General features: G+C 41.4%; 1 protein-coding gene across 2 annotated transcripts in view; it reads right to left on the bottom strand.

Annotated features, from left to right (window-relative positions):
* The window catches only part of prkar2aa (protein kinase, cAMP-dependent, regulatory, type II, alpha A), a 52,187-nt gene that overhangs the window by 4,718 nt on the left and 26,473 nt on the right, over positions 1-20,996 (bottom strand). For both annotated transcript variants that reach the window (XM_033627900.2, XM_033627899.2), the window contains exons 3-7: positions 11,509-11,544; positions 5,981-6,117; positions 4,123-4,229; positions 833-974; positions 352-453 (exon numbers count right to left, since the gene is read on the bottom strand). In XM_033627900.2, coding sequence (XP_033483791.1) covers positions 352-453; positions 833-974; positions 4,123-4,229; positions 5,981-6,117; positions 11,509-11,544 — 524 coding nt within the window. The remainder of the gene's footprint in view (positions 1-351; positions 454-832; positions 975-4,122; positions 4,230-5,980; positions 6,118-11,508; positions 11,545-20,996) is intronic.

Here is a 20,996-nt window from a genome sequence, read left to right on the forward strand (position 1 = left end):
ACTGTGCTCATGTTTGTCTACACCATTCAGCCTACTTCTGGGTTATTTACATTTTAAGCGTGAGTGTGCAAAGTGAGGATGTGTTGTAGAAGTGGATTGTGTGTCTAAGAAAGTACATTTTTAGATATGATCTGAACAAAACACAGTTGAGAACAGAACAGAACTTTTTCCATCTCCATCAAAAACTGGCTTGTGTTTAGCTGTTAGCTGACTGGCTAGCTTCACAGGTGATGCTGTTGTGAAGTGCGACTCTGAAAAAGAGCCGTGAAAGAGAGGGAGGAGGAAGGGAGTCAAAAAACAGTTGAAGCCAGTGAGAGTATTTTCAAACCGGCCTATAACCACCGCACTCACCTCCAGTGATTTGAGTAAGGGCACAGACTCAATGAAACTCTCGTACATCCTCCTCTTCTTGGCATTGTTCTTCACAATGAGCCTACGAAATGTTGCACGGTCCTGGGAAAAACAAACATGAATAAACTAACGTGCTAAAGGCACATTCTCTCTGACAGTGTGGCTCCTGTGCTCTGCCACAGGGAGGAGCTGCAGCAGCATGAACCATCAGCGCAGAGCCTGGCTCCATTCATAGATAACAGGACTCCATTCTTAACATGTCTGAGCAGCAAAGCTCAATGTACTGTAACAGAAGCTGCACCTAACCTGCTCACAATGCAGTTCAAAGAAGACAACTAGAAGGAGAAACAGTTTGAAACTGAACTTTTAGGATTTACGTAAGGTGACAGGCTATTATTATTATTTATAATCATCATCAGTTACAGTATCCATCCTGTAAAACCTGCAAATGCTGTGTGTTCGTCTATTTGTCAGTTCTTACCAGTCCCCATAGTGCCCCCTCCTGGGTGGCGACGATGGTGGCGGCACGTGGCGTGTTGTACATGAGTGCCAGCTCTCCGAAGCTGCCCTTATTGTTATACTGACCCACCGTTGTTCCTGATACCATTATGTCAAATACTCCCCTGGAGAAAGACAGAGAAGACAGAGAGAGGGAGTTAGAGAAACGGACAAAAATAACAGCAAATGGGGACAGACAAAAAAACCCCGACATAAATCCAGAAGTTTTGAGAATGACTTTGATTTATTTAATTGAGCCAAAAGAGGTGAACAGCGTTTTGTCTATCGACCTGCTGACTGGTTTAAATAGACATCTAATTACAGATTATGTGTAGCCTCTAGGCAGGACCCTGCATTAGTTTGGCACACTGGCTGGGCAAGGCATTGACTGTGTTTGTGTGTGTGCGCTAGTGTGTATAATCGTGTGTATATTTCCATTAAAGTAGATGTTTTCATACATTTGCAAGGGCTGAACTGTGAACTGTTGTCATACATTGTTGCCATGCACAGCATCAACAAATATTTGCCATGGTTGTATATGTTTCTGATGTACAGTAATACAGGAGAGCAGCACTGTCTCCCCCTCCCTCCCTCCCTCTGTATGAGGATTAAACCTGGGGAAGGTAATTTGCAGCGTTGTTGCTCGGTAGGATTAACCAGTCATTTTGTAAGATAGTCTGTCCTCCCATTGGCTGTGTGGCGGGGCTAAAACCCTTGTCGCTGGTGTATTAGTATTAACTCAGTTTGACTGGATTACCGTGACGATGGGGACGATGATCACTTGTGTCGTCGCCTACCCGAGCGCAGTTAAAGCAAGACGATCGAGACACTGTTTAAAATGTGCTGCTAATTCGTGTGTAAGCTGTGAACATACATAAATTATAATAATACATTTGCTTGAGCTTTGACAGACAGATGTAGGAGAAAAAGACAAGATTGTTTTAAAAGTCAGTCATGATTAATCAGTCAATATATTGAATACATTCTGAAATATACCACTGTAACCACACAACACATGGATGTTCCGTTCTGCACTGGATGTGTATGAATAATAAGGGTTTTCCCTGCCTAATTTTTGTGCAGTGCCTTTAGTGACTTTAACATCTTAAGATAAAAGATGCAACATGACACGTGATGATATGTTATACAATTGAACATGTGTGGCTAAGTTACAGCTGATTCACACATAATTCAGCCGTCACATTCGAGTGCCATGACGACCCTTTTCACGTTGTACACATCACTCCTCCCATTATATATTTACTCCTCGTCTCTGAGGGTTTCTGAGCCATTTCCTGTCAACTTCCTGTCTTCAAGGCTCCAGAGAGAGACTATTTAGCTTTTCTTTGTGGAGGGTGCCCCTTAACGTATAGTAGCACACAGGCCAGCTAGATGCTTGGAGGGTAGTCGGTTGAAAGCAGACTCCCAAGTCTGTTTAAGTTGATGGCGAACATTATGATACAGCAACAACAGGAGTGCAGAGGAAATGTATACATATGGTTGGAGTGGGTAATAAAAATAGGAAACTTTATTTAAACAATGTGTTACTCTGTCCTGTTTTCTTTCCTGCTTTTCTTTCTCCTTTCTGTTTATCCCTCCATCTCCGTGTGTGTCCATGCTCACACCCCACCCTGCTGATGACATTAGCTACCACCCACGCCTTTTACAGGCCAGGGAAAATCCTGGGATAGTATATGACCAGGCAGGCGTGCTGCTCTGAAAGGTCATCGCACATCTCTTGTACAGGCAGCATGCTGTTAGAAAGTGTGTATGCAGATTGAACGATAGCACGCAACAAGCGGAACTAAACCACTGTGCTGAGCTGATATGTGCTATGCCAAGAATGAACAGAGGCCAGGGTGGAATTAACAATGAGCAGCCGACAGCCAACAACTGGTCTGTTCTCTCTTTGGTGGCAGGTAAAATCCCACCATCTTGAGGTCTTTTTCTATGCTAAGCAATCACCTCAGTTGGTAAAGTAATGTAAATGACTGCTGCTGGACAAAGAAATGGTAATTCCTCTCAGTGCTGTGAATTCTCAGGGATTATTGTGGAAGCTTATCAAAGTTGCCTCCATTATTTAAACAGAATACATTCAACAATCAAACCTGCAAATGTTTTCATTTCACCTTTCAGCAAAACAAGGACCTGAGAATGTTATTGTAGCAATTTACACAACCACCTGCAGCTTGATGCATAATTAGAGGTTTCAGGTCAAAATGTGTTGTTGATCACATTAAGTAAGATAGAGAGACCCATTTCAATGTTCCTGCAACTCATAGCGAAAACTGGCCACCCTTATGTGGCTGTCCAATCAGTGCTGATGGTAAATGTAGTCAATTAAAGCAATTAATTCCTCAGTGCATGTTATTTGACCAAGAAAGCTGACTTCTCCTGCTCACGGAGCCATACCCGCAGTACCTACGTGTACCAGGATGCACTGGGCAGGCTCTCGGGGTCGGCGTCAGCGACAGCATCCAACAAAAAAAACCCACCCACGCTGAAGTTGAGTGCAGCAGAATGATTCAGTTTCTTTTGGTATTAGAGGGCAATTTGAGCGAAGGCACCACCAGTCGTTTTTTGCTCTCTGCAGCTCAGGTTCTGTAGAGTCCCAGCTGCTGGCCATATCCTCTTTCATGGCTCATGCAGCCGCAGCTTCGGCCTCTCGATGCTGCAGTTTTTTTGGCCATGTACAATGGGTTGCATAAACAAGGCTGAATATCCAGGTCAGCCGAAACATAACATCTTTACACTTTGGGACGCCATTTTTACCACTGGAAATGTAGCTAGTTTGCAATATAAGTGAAGAGAATAAGGAGGTTCTGTTTTTGAGCAGCAACTGGAGCATGCCAAGCTAGTCCAAGTTCAAGCTAACATAGCTTGTAGTTCTTCCTTGCTTCCAACTGTGTCACTGTCACATTAAATGACGGCAGTGGATGCAGGAAGAACAATCAATTTTGCAGCTGCAAACTCAGCTTTCTCTGTCAATATATCACACACTGAAGAATTTACTGCTTCAGTTGACGACATTTACCATCAACACTGACTGGACATCCACATATAGGTGGCGAATTTTACCTTTAACATTATTTTCCGGCCCAGGCAACAAAACCTGTCCTGTAAAAGGCCTTATTGTATTCAAATACAACAGTCCTGTAATTAAAACTGCCTTTAACAAACAATTACTTTTAATTACTAACACCATCAGATTCAACTGTATAGTATTTTTAGAGGCTGTACTTTCATGATCCAGCCCAAGTGTCTGCCTCCTACCTCTCTATGACGTAGAAGTTGTCTCCATCATCGCCCTGGTCGATGACGTGCTCCTGGGGCTGAACCCGTAACTCAAACATGGCGTCCAGCACCTCTGAGAACTGCTCCTGTGTGGGGGATGAGAGGAAGGATATCAGACCCAGCAGCAGACATGTGGATGTGGAGTTCAGTCAGCAGCTCAAAATGGCATCCAGCTCATGTGAGTGCTGCTCCCACACAAGATGAAAGCTAATTACCCCAGTAGGAAAACTGTGTGAGAAAGTACATGAAAAAAAAAAAAAAAAAAAAAAAAGGGGGACATTTTCTTCTTATCATGACACGTCCTCCATGTTGCACCCGGATATGCAATTTCAGAAAAACATTGTCGTCTCTGGGGATTGAGTCCATCATAATTTCACAGATTTATCAAAGTAGACGCCAAGGGCTACATGATTCACAATGGAAACAGAAATAAATATCAAATTAATTTCAGCCAAAACAAATGTGGATAAGCAGAGTATAGTGACATCACAGACATGATTTTTGGGATTGCTTTCTAGAAAATAGGCGAGACAATCAACTCATGTCCAAATATAGGAAGGTTTAAGCTGAGTGGTTTTACTATGTCAACAAAAATAAAGCACATTATAGGAACATCACAACATGGGCTTCTGTGACCGGGTTTTTGGGCAATAAGACAAGCAGATAAGTAGAGACTGTATTCGTTTATAATGCAATGTACATGTGCAAATATGCTACACAAGCACTTCCCTTTTCTCTGTAAATTATGTAATGAATTATGTTTCTGTCTTCCAATGTTTTTGTATCAATCTGACCTGCCCTAAGAGCAGTCACTGTTAAGTGTGTTTCCTGAGGAGAGTAAAGTGATGTTATACACTGAGTGATTGGAAGGGAGGCCCCTGTATATTGTAAGTCAATCCAGTGCAACAGTTCTGCTATAAATACAACTTTTATGAAATGTAGAATTCTTCCTTGCTGTTGCAGCTGTAGTTCATGATGCTGTTTTATTGTACTACATTTTTTTATACAGTCAGAGTTTGACTGGTTGTGTTCTTTTATTTGTCAAGCTGACATCTTGCCGTTTTAGGCGATGTAATAATGCGTGTCCAGTCTAACTCAGATAAAAAAAATAAATAAATACAGGAGAAAATGCAGCTGGGCAGTTGCAGATAAGAAAAAATGGCACAGAAAAAGTGTCTCTCATGACTTCAGACAACATGATACATGACAAAAATAAGCTAAATGTAAATACTGTCAAAAATAGCGGAGTATCGTAGTGCACTGAGCATTCTGTGTGTGTGTGTGTCTGTGTGGCGAGTATGAGAAATAGAGAGTAGGGAGCCGGGTATGCTAATCAGTTTAGCAGTAAAACCATGAACATAACAGTGAAAGTTCAGTGTGATCTAAAGGTTGTTACAAAATAAATGCTGCAGCTCTTAGATAACTGAGCAAGGTTTTGTTTACCAGCAGCTCATAGTGACAGGGTTAACTCCAAAGTGCAGTCTGAAAAATGAAGCAAGTTTTGTGAACCTGCAGCCTATTTAAGTTACAATATCTTCACTAAATACCCTTAAACATAAAGCTGATGGGATGGAACAACAGTTATAACAGGAGTAACACTTACTGTATTGCACTGTATTGCATTACATCATACAGTTATTTGCATTTCCCTGGTCACTGAATGGAAGGTTAATAATTGTCGATATGACTTAATGTGTGGATCTATATACAGGTGATCAACTCAAGTAAAAAGCAAAGTGGAGAAGCATACTGAATACAGATGTTTTCATGCAGGGAACAAGAAGTTACTGAAGCTGTAAGCAACTCGTGTCGACCTGCGTATGTTTGTAAGTTTTACCTGATCTAGTGTTTTGAAGAGTAGGATGTCTCGGCAGGCCTCCTGCAGTCTGCAGCGCTGTTCATCTGTTTTTGGGTGGACCACTCTGGGCTCCGAGTCTTCATCGTCTTCATCTGGGTTAAACGCCTCCGCACACACTGGAGGGAAGACATGTCCACTTTAAACGTTGCATTAACATGTAAGTAAAGTATTCTATAGACACGTTCACACACGTTGAGCCACACTAACATCTGGGTGTAAATTCTTTTGTAAATAATCACAGAACATTTATATTGTTATGTTCCAACTAAACAATTGTAAATACTGAATACATTAGCAGAGGTGCAAAGTAATTTATGCATATTGTGATTCTACTCTGATCTAAATACAACATCTGCAGAGTCCACACAACAGATATTCATCTCCCACTGGCCAAAACCCCAGCAACACCCACTAACACCTGGCTTTGTATTAAAAGGGAAAGGTTACAGCAGGCATTCAGGCATCCAGGGTCAAATGACTCTGCAGTAGCCACAGGTATTTATCTGCTTCAGCTCCGATCAGCTCTGATCAGCAGTGATGGAAATACTACTCCCAGTTGGATCCATATAAAATATAACCCAGCCCCAGTGAGAATGCATTTATGTGTCATAGTTTAAGCTCATCTTGACACAATGTGGACATAAGAACGTATTTTAATGTTTTAAACACACACAAACAGAAAAACACACACAAGCAGATGAGCAAAGAATCCACAATGATGCAGTCACAGGCACTGTATCCACCTCATTTTGATCTCTACTCAGATGTTCACACGCAGAGTACAGGGAAAGGTAAGATGTTACACAAGCACACACACACACACACACACACACATGCAGAGAGGAAGATATTGTATAACACAAAATGAGACGAGGGCCTGCAGGAGAAGGCAAGAGAGGACATCATTACTGCAGGACACAGAAGGAGCCCAGAAGTGAGGAAATGACACTCGCGCAGTGACATGTTTTACCACACTAGATGACAAACACTGACAAGGTCATTTTCAAATTGTCACTACGGATCTGTGTTTCCTCCAACTCTGAGACACACTCCACTTCTCACATGACATTTACCACAAAACACATGGAAGTCTGCGGGAGTGTTTGTGCGATCACGAGTGTTAATGTCTTATCTCTCAGCGTTCATACCAGTCGTGTTTGGAGCAGTGTGACCTCTCGAGTGTTAACGTGTTAACTCCTTCAGTGCAGCTTAATCGGGCAGGTAAATACAATGGACCAAATAAAAAGCAGTTAAAATGGGAGCCTCAGTGCTCTGCTGACGAGAATGTGATGAAGCCAATTAAGTGTGAGAACATAATCTGAGCCAACGACACAATATGACCCAAAACACATGGGCTTTATGGGTATTAAGACACAGATGTTAGAATAAATAATCAGCTCTGTGTGTTCTTCATTAAAAATAAGATCAGGCAGAGAGTGCAGGCAGGTCCATCATGCTTAGCTGCAGGAATCAGATGTGTTTTGTTTCCCCAACGCTGCCAAAACCTCCATCTATCCCTGGCAGGATGACAGGGTACCAAAACACCGGCCAACAAACACGCTACTTGTGAGTCTATGTGTGTTTTGTTCACAAGTTCACTTGTCACAGGGCAGTGTGATCAAATCTAAATCAAATATGTATTCAAGTCATCATTTCCACTGTGTTTTCGGGCCAAAGAAAACAAATTGTAGATGTGACTGTGGCCTTATGTTTCTTATGTGAGAAAACACTGATTCCTAATACACTGATGCCTTCCTCCTTCCTTCCATGTCTCTGTGCACTTTGAGATGAGGGCTGTGAAACAGATTAATTAATAAGTCCTGTGTTCCATCTCAAACCGCATCAAAGCTTAGCTAAACACAACATTTAGATCACCTATAAAAACAGAGGACCTGAAAAGGACCTGAGAGCTGCAATACCAAATGAGATTAATGGCTTAGCGAGGAATGTTGAGCCTAAAGGCAGGGTTTTCCGTGTAGCAAAGGTAGCTCTCGACTAACCTGGCTAGATCAGAGCAGAGCTGCTAATAATGCAGTTCTTAAATATAAGATTTCAATCTGCCACATTAAGTTTAAAGTTTAAGAGCTGCAGAATGTGCAGCTGTCATGTTAGAAATAAACGGTAAGTGGTAAAATAAATATATTAACTTGTAAATTCACAAAATTTGTAATTTTCACTGTTGCTTTTTACTGTAACACTTCATTATAATCTTCACAGGTGGAAGTAGGAGGCAGGCAATCGATCAATTTTAAGAGTCAAATGACACGCTGAAGGCATCATTTAACTTGTTTTATGGGAACACACAGAGCCTGAGGAAGAAAACCTCTGTTAACAAGAGCAAGTTGATAACCACCTTCCTGGCACCCGTTATCGCTGACTGAGAGTTGAACCTTTGTCGAGTCAGCTCAGGAACTCTTTTCATAGTAGTCCTCTGGAAATATTTGAACAACCATCCAGTGTTGTGTTGACAAACCCGAAGCTGTACCAATTCCAACCACAGGTCAGGATCTCAACTGTGCCACTGGGTCATGACACCGCAGGAGCAGTAACAGGCTGATGTTTTAAGATATAATAAATAGGTGAAATTGATTTATTTCCAGGAGCTACTCACAGTTGTTACTAACACCTGCTTTTTTTTTGGGAGCAATCACTTTCGCTTAATCTTCCTCATGTACAAATTCAGTTACTGCTTTTCTACGTTACTTAAAATGCTTTTAGAGAGGAGCAAATTGACTGTGACCAAAATATGTGGACACATTTCTATACCATGAATGACTAGCAAAGTAACAAAGTAAAGGTATATAACTGAATGTATCTGTGATCACTGGAAAAGAAATAACTGCACTGTAGTACTGAATTTATGCAATTTAAGAGGCAACCTTTCTATAATGAAATCTCTACTTCATATGGTAAACAAGTTCATTAACTGGTCGTTTTCTTAATAGAAAATGTAGTTTCTATAATACAACATTTACTTTGGATGACCCAAATATATTAACTGTGTTGGTTGGTTTTTAAAAGTCACTGGAGGTTGGGTTGAGAGGTCAGTCTGCCTCTAAAACAGTGATGTGCACATTGTTCTCTTGTTGCACTCAACTGTGTATATAGTGACCAGAAAAACTGAATGTAGCCCAGATTTTACTACTGACTCACTGAAAGCTGAGAAAATGTTGACTGCCAGAGGTGTAACCTCTCACCTTACTGCAATGTTGCACAGGTGTACTCCATGACCCTGTGACGCTACTGCTGGGTGTAGTTACAGGTGCAACAAAGCACACTTCTGACACACCTGGAGTGATACTAGCTGTGGTCAGAAGTAAAGCAGGTTTGATCATTTCAAACAGAGAGGGCAAAGAAAGATTGCATCTCAGCCTAATGTCAAGTTGCTCTTCAGTTTTTGTTGAAAGTAGCACTTAAAATCAATGATTTAATTATTCTTTGGAAGCTTTCCTTAGTGGTGGTGTTACTGTAATATTCAGTATGTTGACCTCCTTATTTACATAAATGAACCAACAAACAGTTTAAATAAACCCAGTCTAGTACCACTGCAAGCTGAGTGAATGAACACCTCTCTGACAGTGTCTGCACACATTTAAAATGATAAACTTTTGAAGATTTACAGAACTGGCTGTCTGATTGGATTATAATGTACGAGGGCCTCTATGTTACTGCTAAGGGTTTCACTGTGACATCTTGTCCTGCACATTTTTATCAGTTATCTATAGATCCTTACACACCAAACTCAGTAGGTCCAGGGAGGAGGGCACATCACACACAGCATGTTTATGCCTTTTGTGTTAAAAAAATGTAATATAAAGGGATAGAAAATTCATTTGACAGCAAAACAGCCGGGGTATAAATCATGTTTTATTGGGATACAATATTTTACTGATACTTTGATAACAATCTAAGATTCGCTGATATCACCAAGTCTGCCATGATACAGTTTCGATTTGATTCAAATGAGGGGTCTGCGATCAATATGAGAGGACATCAGTAAATATCCCCATTGTCTTTTTTTTTTTTTTGGCTGCTCACCATTATCTCCCTGGCACTAGGCTGCTAGCACTGTTTGAATGTTTAGGAAGGAGCTGCGCTTACACAGAAATGGTGACACAGAGGTGCCATGGAAATTTCAAAATAAAAGGCACATCTTAAAGATGACAAAGTTTATCGTTGTTTTCACTTTGCATCGATGATAATGGATTATTAATCACTGAATCAATATGTCGATCAATATTGATGTACTGTCACACCCCGACTAAACAGTACATAAAAATATGTTTCTGAGAACAATAGAGGCCAGACATGGTTAATGCGGTTACAGAATCTTGATTAATATTTGATCAGCGCTGCCTAGTATAACAGTTTGACCATATTTTACGAGCAGTGATTTACAGCTAGGTTAGAGATTCATTGGCTCTGTTTGGGGTTTTTTTTTTGTTTACATGTGGTAACACCAATTACCAGAAGTAATTTGAGAGGGCAGAGGAATATTGTTATTATGTTTACAGATCATCTGTCTCATGTACTTCTGTGTGGGTATAGTGACAGTTTCAGCAAATATGACAAAGTACAGATCTCCTCCCCAAGGAGCAGTTAAAATGTGTCTTCCCCAGAAACCACCACACACACACACACACACACACACACACACAAAACACCTGCAACAGAAAACTACTTTGTACATCTTACAAACAGAAAAAAGGACCTTTGTAGTAAAACCTCTGGGAAACTTGAGGAGCATCACATTTTCACTCCATCTTTGTTGTTGTATTAACACAACTTATACTCAGGGCTCAAAGAATCATTACGTCTTACAACATTACCACTACAAAGAAGGTCTACGACTTGTACCACATGACATTTTTGCCAACAAAGACCCTTTGTTTACCACATTATAAAAACAAGGAACCTGATACAACTAGATATTACATCTACGAAACACTCAGTCCACAACAAACCTTTCTGATGCTGTGGTACAGACAGCAGGTTGAACAATGACAGTAGGCCAGCAGTAAAGATAAACATCAGCAGACACACCCAGAGCCTAATCAAAGTGCAGTGCGCTGTGACGGCTGACGACATTCGATTACTCATGTGTAAACACTAGACGGGTACGACGAAGCGTGAGAAAACAAGAGCACCATACACATAAGACCACAGACGCCAACACACAAAAAGAACACAGACACACAAAACCCAAAACACACCGCAGTGATGCTTCTTAACGCTGTGTTTTAAATCCACAACATACGCAAATACACTCATTATCAAAACATCGACGACAGTCACACACAGATCAGTAAGTCTACTGCTTGGACTTACCGTGCATGACACACACAATAATGCAGACACTGAGCCACTTGGGCAGTGATGTATGCAACGTCGTCCCCAGTGTGGATTACACTCAAGGGACATGACGTCAAACATATGCACATACACACAGACATGCTGGTGAGGGGAACACACACACACACACACACACACACACACACACGCCTTACCTGACACTCTCCTGTTGAATCTGCTGGGTGGTGGAGCTGTGGGGAGACAGAACAGAGGGAGAGAAGAAATTAACATCATTGTTTTTACATAATGACATTTCATACAATTTTTGCGATTGCTTTGAAATCCTCATTACCATTATCTGCTCTGAGCAGACGGTGCTCACAACAATAATTGAAGCCAAAGAAGATTTCGGAAAAGGGAAAGAGGGACAAAAGGCAGACAGTGAGTCAGAGTGACAGCCAGCATTGGAGAGAGAGAAAGATACAGACAGTCAGACAGATAGAGGCGACAAGAGGTGAAGAGATAAAAAGTAGGACACGCTCAATGGTATAGGCAAGATGTGAAGAAAAACAGAGAGAGGCAGAGCGTAACCAGGAGGGGAGACATGAGCTAAGAGATGAACTGAGAAAGGGGAAAAGACAGTATTTTCCCATATTGGAAATTAATGTTTTCTTTGTACATACGAATACCGCTGTGAGCAGTGGCAACAGCCTCCAGCACTGTCATCACACACACACACTACTGCAAATTGAAAAACTAATAAAACATGATCAAAGTAAACAGCAATAATCAAACAATGACTGCCCAAAGCCAGACAGATTTGAGTGGATGAACAAATAACCTAATAGGAGCCCTCATAGCAATGTGTTTATTCCTTATAAATATTTTACTGCTCATGTATAAGAAGAGAGAAAAAATGAAATAGTAATGACAGTTATATTGACAACAAATCTGTTAGGACATGGTGTAATGAAGCCACAGTCTAACAACTCCCTTTACATATAATCAGTTAGTCTGTCTGAACTACCGACACATTACTTTGCTGAATTACTGAGGTGTCCCATCTTTATCCCAGTGTCAGGTTTCTTTACAAACGGTCAATGAGGTTTGTTTACGTTCCGATTCGACAAGCAGACTTGTCTGTGCCACTGTGGCCAGCCTCAAGCTGTTTCCATGCACTGTTTGGATGCACAGATGCTATTGGGACACTGTTAACGTTCCTGAGCCACCAAGATGGCACATCTGATGTCTCTCTGCTTTCACATTCAACATTCGAGGACTCACAACAGCAGGCACATGCCCAACTTGTGTGTTTCCTTAAGCAATACACAGAACCGGGAGAGCTTTTCAGGAGCTGAACCTGATCCCTGTCCCTCCTCTAGATTTTTGTATTACAAACATATTTGGCCTATGACGTGCTCTCAGACCACGAATCTACGTCAGACCCTGTAAAGACCATAGCTTATCAATCACACTTTTTAGCATGTGTATGCATTGTGCCAATGAATGTGTTTCTATTGGTGCCAACATATTATTTGAGATACTAACCTATTCAAGTGCTGGCCCATTAGAATGCCACGTGCCTTTTACATTAGACCAGAGGAGCTCAATAGAACCATTGAGTTGATTATGAGTGATCCAAATATAACAGGTGAGAGATGCTGATATTAGTCGGGAGAGAATAGCATGGAGCCTAAATTTATCATCCTGTGACAAGATATGGTTCTATGGAAATCTATTAACAGCCTAACCTAAATGTACTTCTGACCATAACACAACTAGGTATTAAAAGTTAAAAATACCAGCACCCAATGCAAACAATTATTTATTTGTTTATGCATTTGTATGCTTTGGGTCAGTGGGTAACCAGTCCGATGCTGTTTAAAAGTCTAGCTCCATCCATCCATTTCCTGTTGCTTATCCAGGCTAATACAGAGCAACCACTTCCTGCCCTACTTTGTTTTGCAGGCTTTGCCGAACTGAGTCCCATGAGAACAGGCCAAGACACCAGCATCTTGGGCAGGGGCTGGGAAACCCTGAGGCGAGGTGACCTTTCCCATCTTGGCTGATTCACAAGGGTAGTTTGCGTGTAAAATACTAAAGGTGTTTTTTGTATTTCAGCAATTGTTCTGAATGTAGGCGGTCTCACTCTGTAATAAAACATCTATGCATCATTTTTCCAGATGATGTTACAGAAGCTGGCAACGATCGTAACAACATCATATCAAACACAGGAAAAACATCCTGTGTGAGGCAGAGGATGCTTCCTGGAAATGTCTAAACTGCAGCTGTAATCGAGTTTAATTGCTGGTCATGATTTCAGTGCTGAGCAGTTGACACTAGACAGTATTCATTGGAGAGGAGATAGCCTGGAAGGACACTGCTGGGTATGAATATGCATCAAGGCTAATAAAGTGGCAAGTTGTGAGTGAACTAGAACTGTGTACATGAGGGAGAAATGAAAGGGCTATGTATAGCTGCATTTCCACCAAACACTTTTTGGTATAGCATGTACAGTATGGTTTCCCAGTCAACATGGTGTATGTTTGCCTTGCCTATGTGTATGCATTCTGGCCTTGAGCAGCACTTGTGTGTGTCTATAGGAGCATCCTGACCTTTGTGGATGTGTGTGCCAGGGTGCTAATTTACGCACAAACAGAGTGAGGTCAGGGTCCTAAACACCTGCTTTCTAACACTGGGCTGTTACTAGCCAGAAGGGACATAGCTCACTGCTGCCACACACACACACACACACACACACACACACAGTGTGTGTCCATTGCTACCTTATTACCATCCTGTCAGAGCCCATTAGATCTAGACTGTGAAGATGGGAGCCTGGGGGAAACTCACACATATACACCACTTTTCCCCGGTCACCTGGGGAGATGGATGGGAGTTTAACACTCTACTCCCCGTGGAAAGCTCTCTTAAAGTATCACTCAACACAGATCTGGCAATGGGATTGTCACAGCTACTGCTGCACTAACATATGCAGCATCTGAGAGGGACATTTTTACAATAAAGTTTCTCTCTCTTCATAAGGAATTAGCTAAAACAGGCTAGTAAGTGGTTGTAAGGAATTACAATAACTTCTGCATTTCAACTCTATTTGTATGCATGTGTTAACTCTCACATATATACCACACATTCAGACTCTTGGCAGCTGCTGTACCTGAACTGCCCACATATTAGCCTTATTTAAACAGAATCTACGAGACACTAACTGTCAAATGAGTTACAACCCAAAACATGCCAGCTAAACCTGTCCTCGACAGGTAGTGACTTCCCTGCAGACCAAGGTACATTCTGACCATTAACCCATCAAAACAAAGCAAAACCCTGGCTCTATCAAACACGTCTCTTCAAAAAACAGTGGCATATAATCTCCCGGTTTCACAGAATAGTGGATGGTTAATGTTAATAAACAATAGCTGAAACAGGAAGATGATCCATTCAAATTCTGTCAGCAATGGGTGCCAGGGGAGCACAATGATTAACAGTTGATAGGAGACTGACACAAAGACAGTATTTGGAACAAAGACAAATGTCTTACACATACAACAGACAGCTCAAATCACTCTGAAAAATAGCTTTACCTGATTAAACATCACCTGTTGTTTGTTCACATATTGTGTGTGTACCTACTGGCCATTTGTGTATCAATATTCATTTAATCTTCTAAGCACATTTTAGAAGATGGCTGACATCCAATAAGCATTGGTTAGCTGCTCAATCAGGAGAACACAGTATGTTAAGTACTGTCAACTCATGCAAGACTTACTATTTTAAACTAAATGTACACCTAAAAATACACAGGTCAACACTTTGACAGGTCACAAGTCCAAGTGCTGTCTTTCACTGCACCACTTTTTTTACTAGTTGGCGCTAAACAGTGCTGAAGGGCACTAATAACTCAATGGTTCTATTGAGGAAATTAAAAGTTGTGGGTTTTCCCCTTGTGTGGCTCCCATGTCACATCTGCATGTGATAGCTTGCATCATAAAATAACAAACTTGCTCCATTGTATGGGCAGTAAAATTTTAAATCAATAGGTTTACCAAACTTTGCATATTAAAAAAGGGACACAATATACTTTAGCTAACCAATCGTTGGGGAGTGCTCCAAAAAGAACACTGCTTACATGCAGGTTTCTCCTTTACCTTGTTTGACTGTCTCTACTTAGAAAAGGTCCACTCTTTCTAAACATTTTCATTCAAAGTTCATTGATCTGCAGCCTGTCTGTAACTATGCATCTGTAGGTCATGTCTCGGGGCCAAACTTATAGACCTTGACTTTTAACAACTCAATTGATTTTTAAGGATAGAGGCAAACTTCAAACCATGTTTGGTTGCCTGCCAACAAGACTGGCAGACAAACCTACCAGCCACAGCCAAATGCAGTAGGAAATGAGTCAATTCTTTGACCTGTAAATCTCCCTTCATCTCTTGCTTCGACTTAAACCTCATCCAAGTGCTTGCAAGGTATAGCCCACCCTGTGGCAGTGCATCCAGAGATCCCTCTGGCTACTACGATCACAATGTGACTTCTCTCAAAAATATCAAAATATTGCTGTCTGTTCATAGTGAAGATAGTAAAACACAAATATAACTTTGCTAACATCACAAGATAATAAAACAAAACACCTGTTTATGTTTCATTCTCCATCAGTGTGATTTGTCTTGTGCATATAAAGGACCTCAGCTTCTTCTTTCCTTAATGTGTCAATTTCAACTCGTTTTCTACATGAATACAGTGAAAGCAGTAGTAATACACTCCCATGAGTTCAACACTATTCTCGGTTTCTCTAGCACCCCCCCTCTCTGTCATTTATTGTATACCTCGCCCCCTCAGCTGTCTCAGAGGAACAGACCTTCCTCCTCCATATTGCTCCCAGAGCTTCACGACTCCTCTCCCTCCCTTCATCTTCTCTTTTGCATCCGAGTCTGCTTTCTTACTTTATCTCCTTAACCTCAAGACATAGATCTGTCCTTTGGAGTTGGTTGTTGTGGATTGTAACAAGAGGACAAACATAAAACAAATGACTGTTGTGTATTGGCTATACATTTTCCATTCCAGTGCCTTAACCAGTTTATGACTAACATGTAACTCAACATCCAAAGAGGAGTAGTTAGCAGATACTAGTCTCATGTTCACTGCTGGAGCACAATAAGGTTGAGCCAAAAAAAAAAAAAACTTGAGCAGGCAGCTAGCATTATGTTTACTTTACAAGTTCTTAAACTGGATTGTCTTGGGTGACTGCTTTTTGTTTACTTATTCAAGGATTTTACCAATAGGTAATGCTAATATGATTGAACAGCCATATCAAAGCAGCAAATAGAGCAACAATTTATCTTTGAATGACGACTGAACTGAGGCTTCTTCCCAAATTGCACTCAAATCAGATATTTTTATACAGCTTTCCTCCCATGTGTCATCTTGTACTCTATGCTCATGCCAGCCCGTCCAATCTGTGTGGTGCCAGAAATATTAAATATCAGACTATTGCATCTGGTTAACTGCATGATATTTACATGTTTTTATGGCAAGGCAAATGAAATTCAGAGCATCTATAACCAGATGACAGCTCTGGACCTGACCCTGACCTTTGACCTCCATGTCCCTGATGTCCCTTGCAGAGGAGGAGAATGAACAGGAAAAAAAGCAAAAGAAAAAAAGTGGCAGTTTAGTTTGATTCACCCCAAATGTCTTTCTTGTGTTTGTCTTTTTTCGAGTTCAGAACAAAAAAACAGATAAATATGGATATGGCTGAGACTTCCATGGGAAAATGAATGAGTCATGTGTCCATATACAGCAGCATCCTTTAACATCACTAAACCTTCCACCCCATTAGTCATCAGTCATTGTATCTATTCCCTGGTGTCTATTCCCCATGACTCCCATTCAAACCTAAACATTCCCTTTTACTACTGAAAAATTCACAGAGTGCATCCTTTCACATGGCCAAATTAAATCTTTTTTTCAATCATTCTCTCTTTTTCCTGTGTATAGATCATCCACCTCTTCCTGTGACATTAAGCTTTTACATTCTATCTTCTTTCAGTTTCTGTTTTTCTTCCTGTGAGTTTCAACCTTGCTGGCAGGAGGAGAAAAAGCAACTGGTGAAGCCATGTGTATTGGTGGATGCCCCGGGCAAACACTGGAGTTAGTAATGGCAGAAATCACAGTACGAGAGAGATGGTCATTCAGAACTGGGGTGAAAACGGGCCTGTGGTGCCTTGGTGGCCTCGGGGTTAAAGCACTTACTATGAACTAAAATATCCCCGGGTAGCGTCTGGACGGAGACCTTTCTGCGTGTCATTCCCTATCTCTCTCTTCCCCTCACTGCCTGTCACCTCTCAAAGAAAATGGGGGCCTGATGAAAAGTAACATGCTGTTCAGTGTGATTAATTAACTCTCTGAGCAGAAAATTGATTTGTCACACATCAGTGATATTAGCTGAAAACCATGGCTGCCTAAAAGGTATTAACATATATTTATCACTTTCATATCTTTAGAAAATGGTCTGCAGGAAGTAGAGTCTATGCAATATGTAGAATGAAACATATAACACTCCCAGGCACCTTTAAAGAGTGTTGTTATTATGATTTCTGTGAATGATCATTTCAGCGACCCCATTTTAACCCTCGCCTAATTCCACTTTTTTGTTCATCCAACACAATCCCCCTCAAAAACACCATTATCTGCAACATAACCACCTGCCAGGAGAACACATTCCAAACTGCTTGAAATGATTTGTTATGATCCAAGTCAAACTCACGATCCGGGTCAGATCACTGCAGGTACCACAGAAAGGAGGCACAAAGACCAACAAAAACACACACACACACACAGAATTAAAGAGATCTATACATAGACCCGAACAAAGCGGGGGGCACTGATTTGTCATTTTGTGTGCAAAAAGGTGCAAATCCACCTGTTTACCTGTTATTTTTTACACTTGGCTCAAGTCAATATTTTGCTCTGTATCTGCATTTTTATATTGTTGTTGGTGTTTCTTGTTTCTCTTCTTGTTTATACTCTTTACATTATTATGTACCCTACATTACAGTTGAAGAATACGGTGGTTGTGGGGCCATTCTTGCTTTGGTTCCAAATTTTTCCCCATTTTCAGACTCAAGGTTCAAGTTACAATACTTGGCAGGTCTGAAACTCCACCTACACACACATTATACAACTAGTGTATCACCTGAATACACTCGCCCTATGTTTGTGTGAAAGTAATTTTAAAAAACAAGAGAATAGGATAAACACTGGTGAGTAGTTGTCCTTGTGCAAGATGTTTTTTGGGAGCATTCTGAACCAAAAGCCGAACTACACCAGCTCGATCAGCACGTGTTCAGCCCCAGTCTTTTGGACGACTTGAAAATGAATCATGCATTGTCTCCACCAGTCACATAAAACGCGGTTTTGTCTGTCAAGAGCAGGTGGACATAATAAAAATGTGTGTGTGCACATGCTTTTGTGTGTTTCGATGTGTGGGTGCGTAAGTCTGAGTGTGCAACGTGTGAAGTGCTCTCCCTACAGTCATGTGGTTGTGGGGTGGTGGTGGTGGTGATGGTGGCTGTATCAAGTGTATGCCTGAAGTTGCCTTGGCAACTACTAACACAAAGAAGATCTCATCGCCATAACAACGCTACCCCCTTCAGCCTCCCTCCTCCCCCTTCTCGGCCGCCATCCAGCCCCTTCTCTACCCAGCTTGTAACAAGTGGCAGATCATCCCCCCTCACGTTCTCTTTCTATCTACACACCCACTCACTGCCATAACAGCATTAACAGATGGAGAGAAGGGAGAGACAGAGGGGGAGAGAAAAAGAGAGAGAAGGGAGGACAGAGGGAGAAACAGAGGGGGAGAAATGTGAAAGAAAAAAAACAGAAACAGTAAGAGAAAAAGATGAGAAAAAAGACATTAAAGCAAATGTCAATATGACGGCAGTAAGCCACTGTATACGTCTGTGATATGGAAACAGGAAGCGGAAAAACAACAAATTGGACAGACAGATGGACAGAGAGAAAACTAGTTAGAGCTTTGTTGTGTATATGTACACTGAAAGGGGCGGATCAACAGTCAGACACAGGATAAGAGAATGACTCCAGCATGTGATAACTGGTGATTCAGAGAAAAAAAAGAGAAACAAACACAAACGAAGAGAGAGAGAGAAAATCGTTGAGGCACAGAGAGAGAGAAAGAGAGAGATAAAGCCCCCTGAGTGAATAAGTGAATGAGGAAAAAAGGGAGCAATTCATCCGTCCCTGCCTGGTGTTTTCCATTGATTTCTCCTACAGCTGTTCTCTGTATGCTGGTGTCTGTCTGCTCGGCCCGTCAATATATCAGCCAGTTAGCTGGAGGGGAGACCAAAGCATGAATGTCGCCACTACGCCTCACTCTGAATTTCAATATCTTACATTTTGCTAGTTTTGCTGTAACAAAATGGCTACAGAGTGGTTAGACTGGTGAGATGGATGAGATGGGGAGGAAGAGATGGAAAAAAAAACACACATGACAGAGAGACATATCCGGCGACACATTTAGTAAGGATTAAATGAACCCTAACCTAAACTGCGGAAGCAACGGCTGGCTTTCAAGTGGGTAAGTTAAAGGCAAATAGGACACATAAACTAAGTTTGGACAGGTCTGTTATTTGTCCGCCCACCTGTTGCTGCTCACACCTCCTAGTTTCCCTTTTACCACTCTGCTTCCTGGAATAGAAACAGTGAAACGCAGGAAAATATTTGGCTTTCAAAAGGACAAGTCGGTCCATTACATTAGCCACTTTGGCAGAGAGTCAACCACCATTTGCAGCCTTTAATCTATTCGACAGAATGAATTTGGCAGAATAAAATAGTGACGGGGGTTGGATCTTGTTTGGGGATGGGTGCGCTGTTGGCGGGTTTTCAACCCTGAAAATAGTCATGTAGACTATGAATGGTGCTCGACTATTCATTTGTTGCACTGAATGTAGGAGATTAAGCTGTCTGACTTTACAATTCTTAAATTTCAGTGCACACACCCATGGATGCTCTTGTGTGAATAATTCATTTTAGGTTGCAAATTTCATAATCACAAGTCTGTGGAGAGTAGAGTCACTCTCCCATCACTTCAGCAGCTGACTATGGGACATTTCTGACTCCTAAATGGCCAATCTGTGTCCACTTCGAGCATCGGGGGATGCGCCAAGTTCTCATTTATTGTTTTCTTCATCCTTCCCTGATTCTCTGCTGGTCCCCAAAAGTCAAAGATTCAAATCATCCACTGGAGACCCCTCAGTTGACTGAGATTCTTCTAGTTGAGCAGTCGTGTTTTTTTGATTTTTTGTGAGATGGAGGATGCTGCCCAGAGGTGAGAGGCTCTGCCCAGTCAGGCCCTGAGATAAGGTTATTGTCTGACTTCTACTTGGCAGTGGTGAATTTACATCTCACAGCAACTTAATACTATACAGTCTTTGGCTTTTGTTTGATTTAGTGTGGGCAAAAAATGTTACACAATTCCGATCCATCGTTAGCGTAGTTAGCACGCATTAACTCAGAGGACGAACTTGGCTTGTTTGCCGTGTTACGTGAATATCTGTGAAGGTCCTGCCAAACCCCTTCAAACAAACGGTCTGGTACAGCCTTAATTTTCAGACAGTCCAGGGTACTGTGGTTACTTTTATAATCTATCAAGCACAATCTGGAGCAATGT

This window comes from Epinephelus lanceolatus, chromosome 8 (genome assembly GCF_041903045.1).
Source record: "Epinephelus lanceolatus isolate andai-2023 chromosome 8, ASM4190304v1, whole genome shotgun sequence".
Taxonomy (NCBI): Eukaryota; Metazoa; Chordata; class Actinopteri; order Perciformes; family Serranidae; genus Epinephelus; species Epinephelus lanceolatus.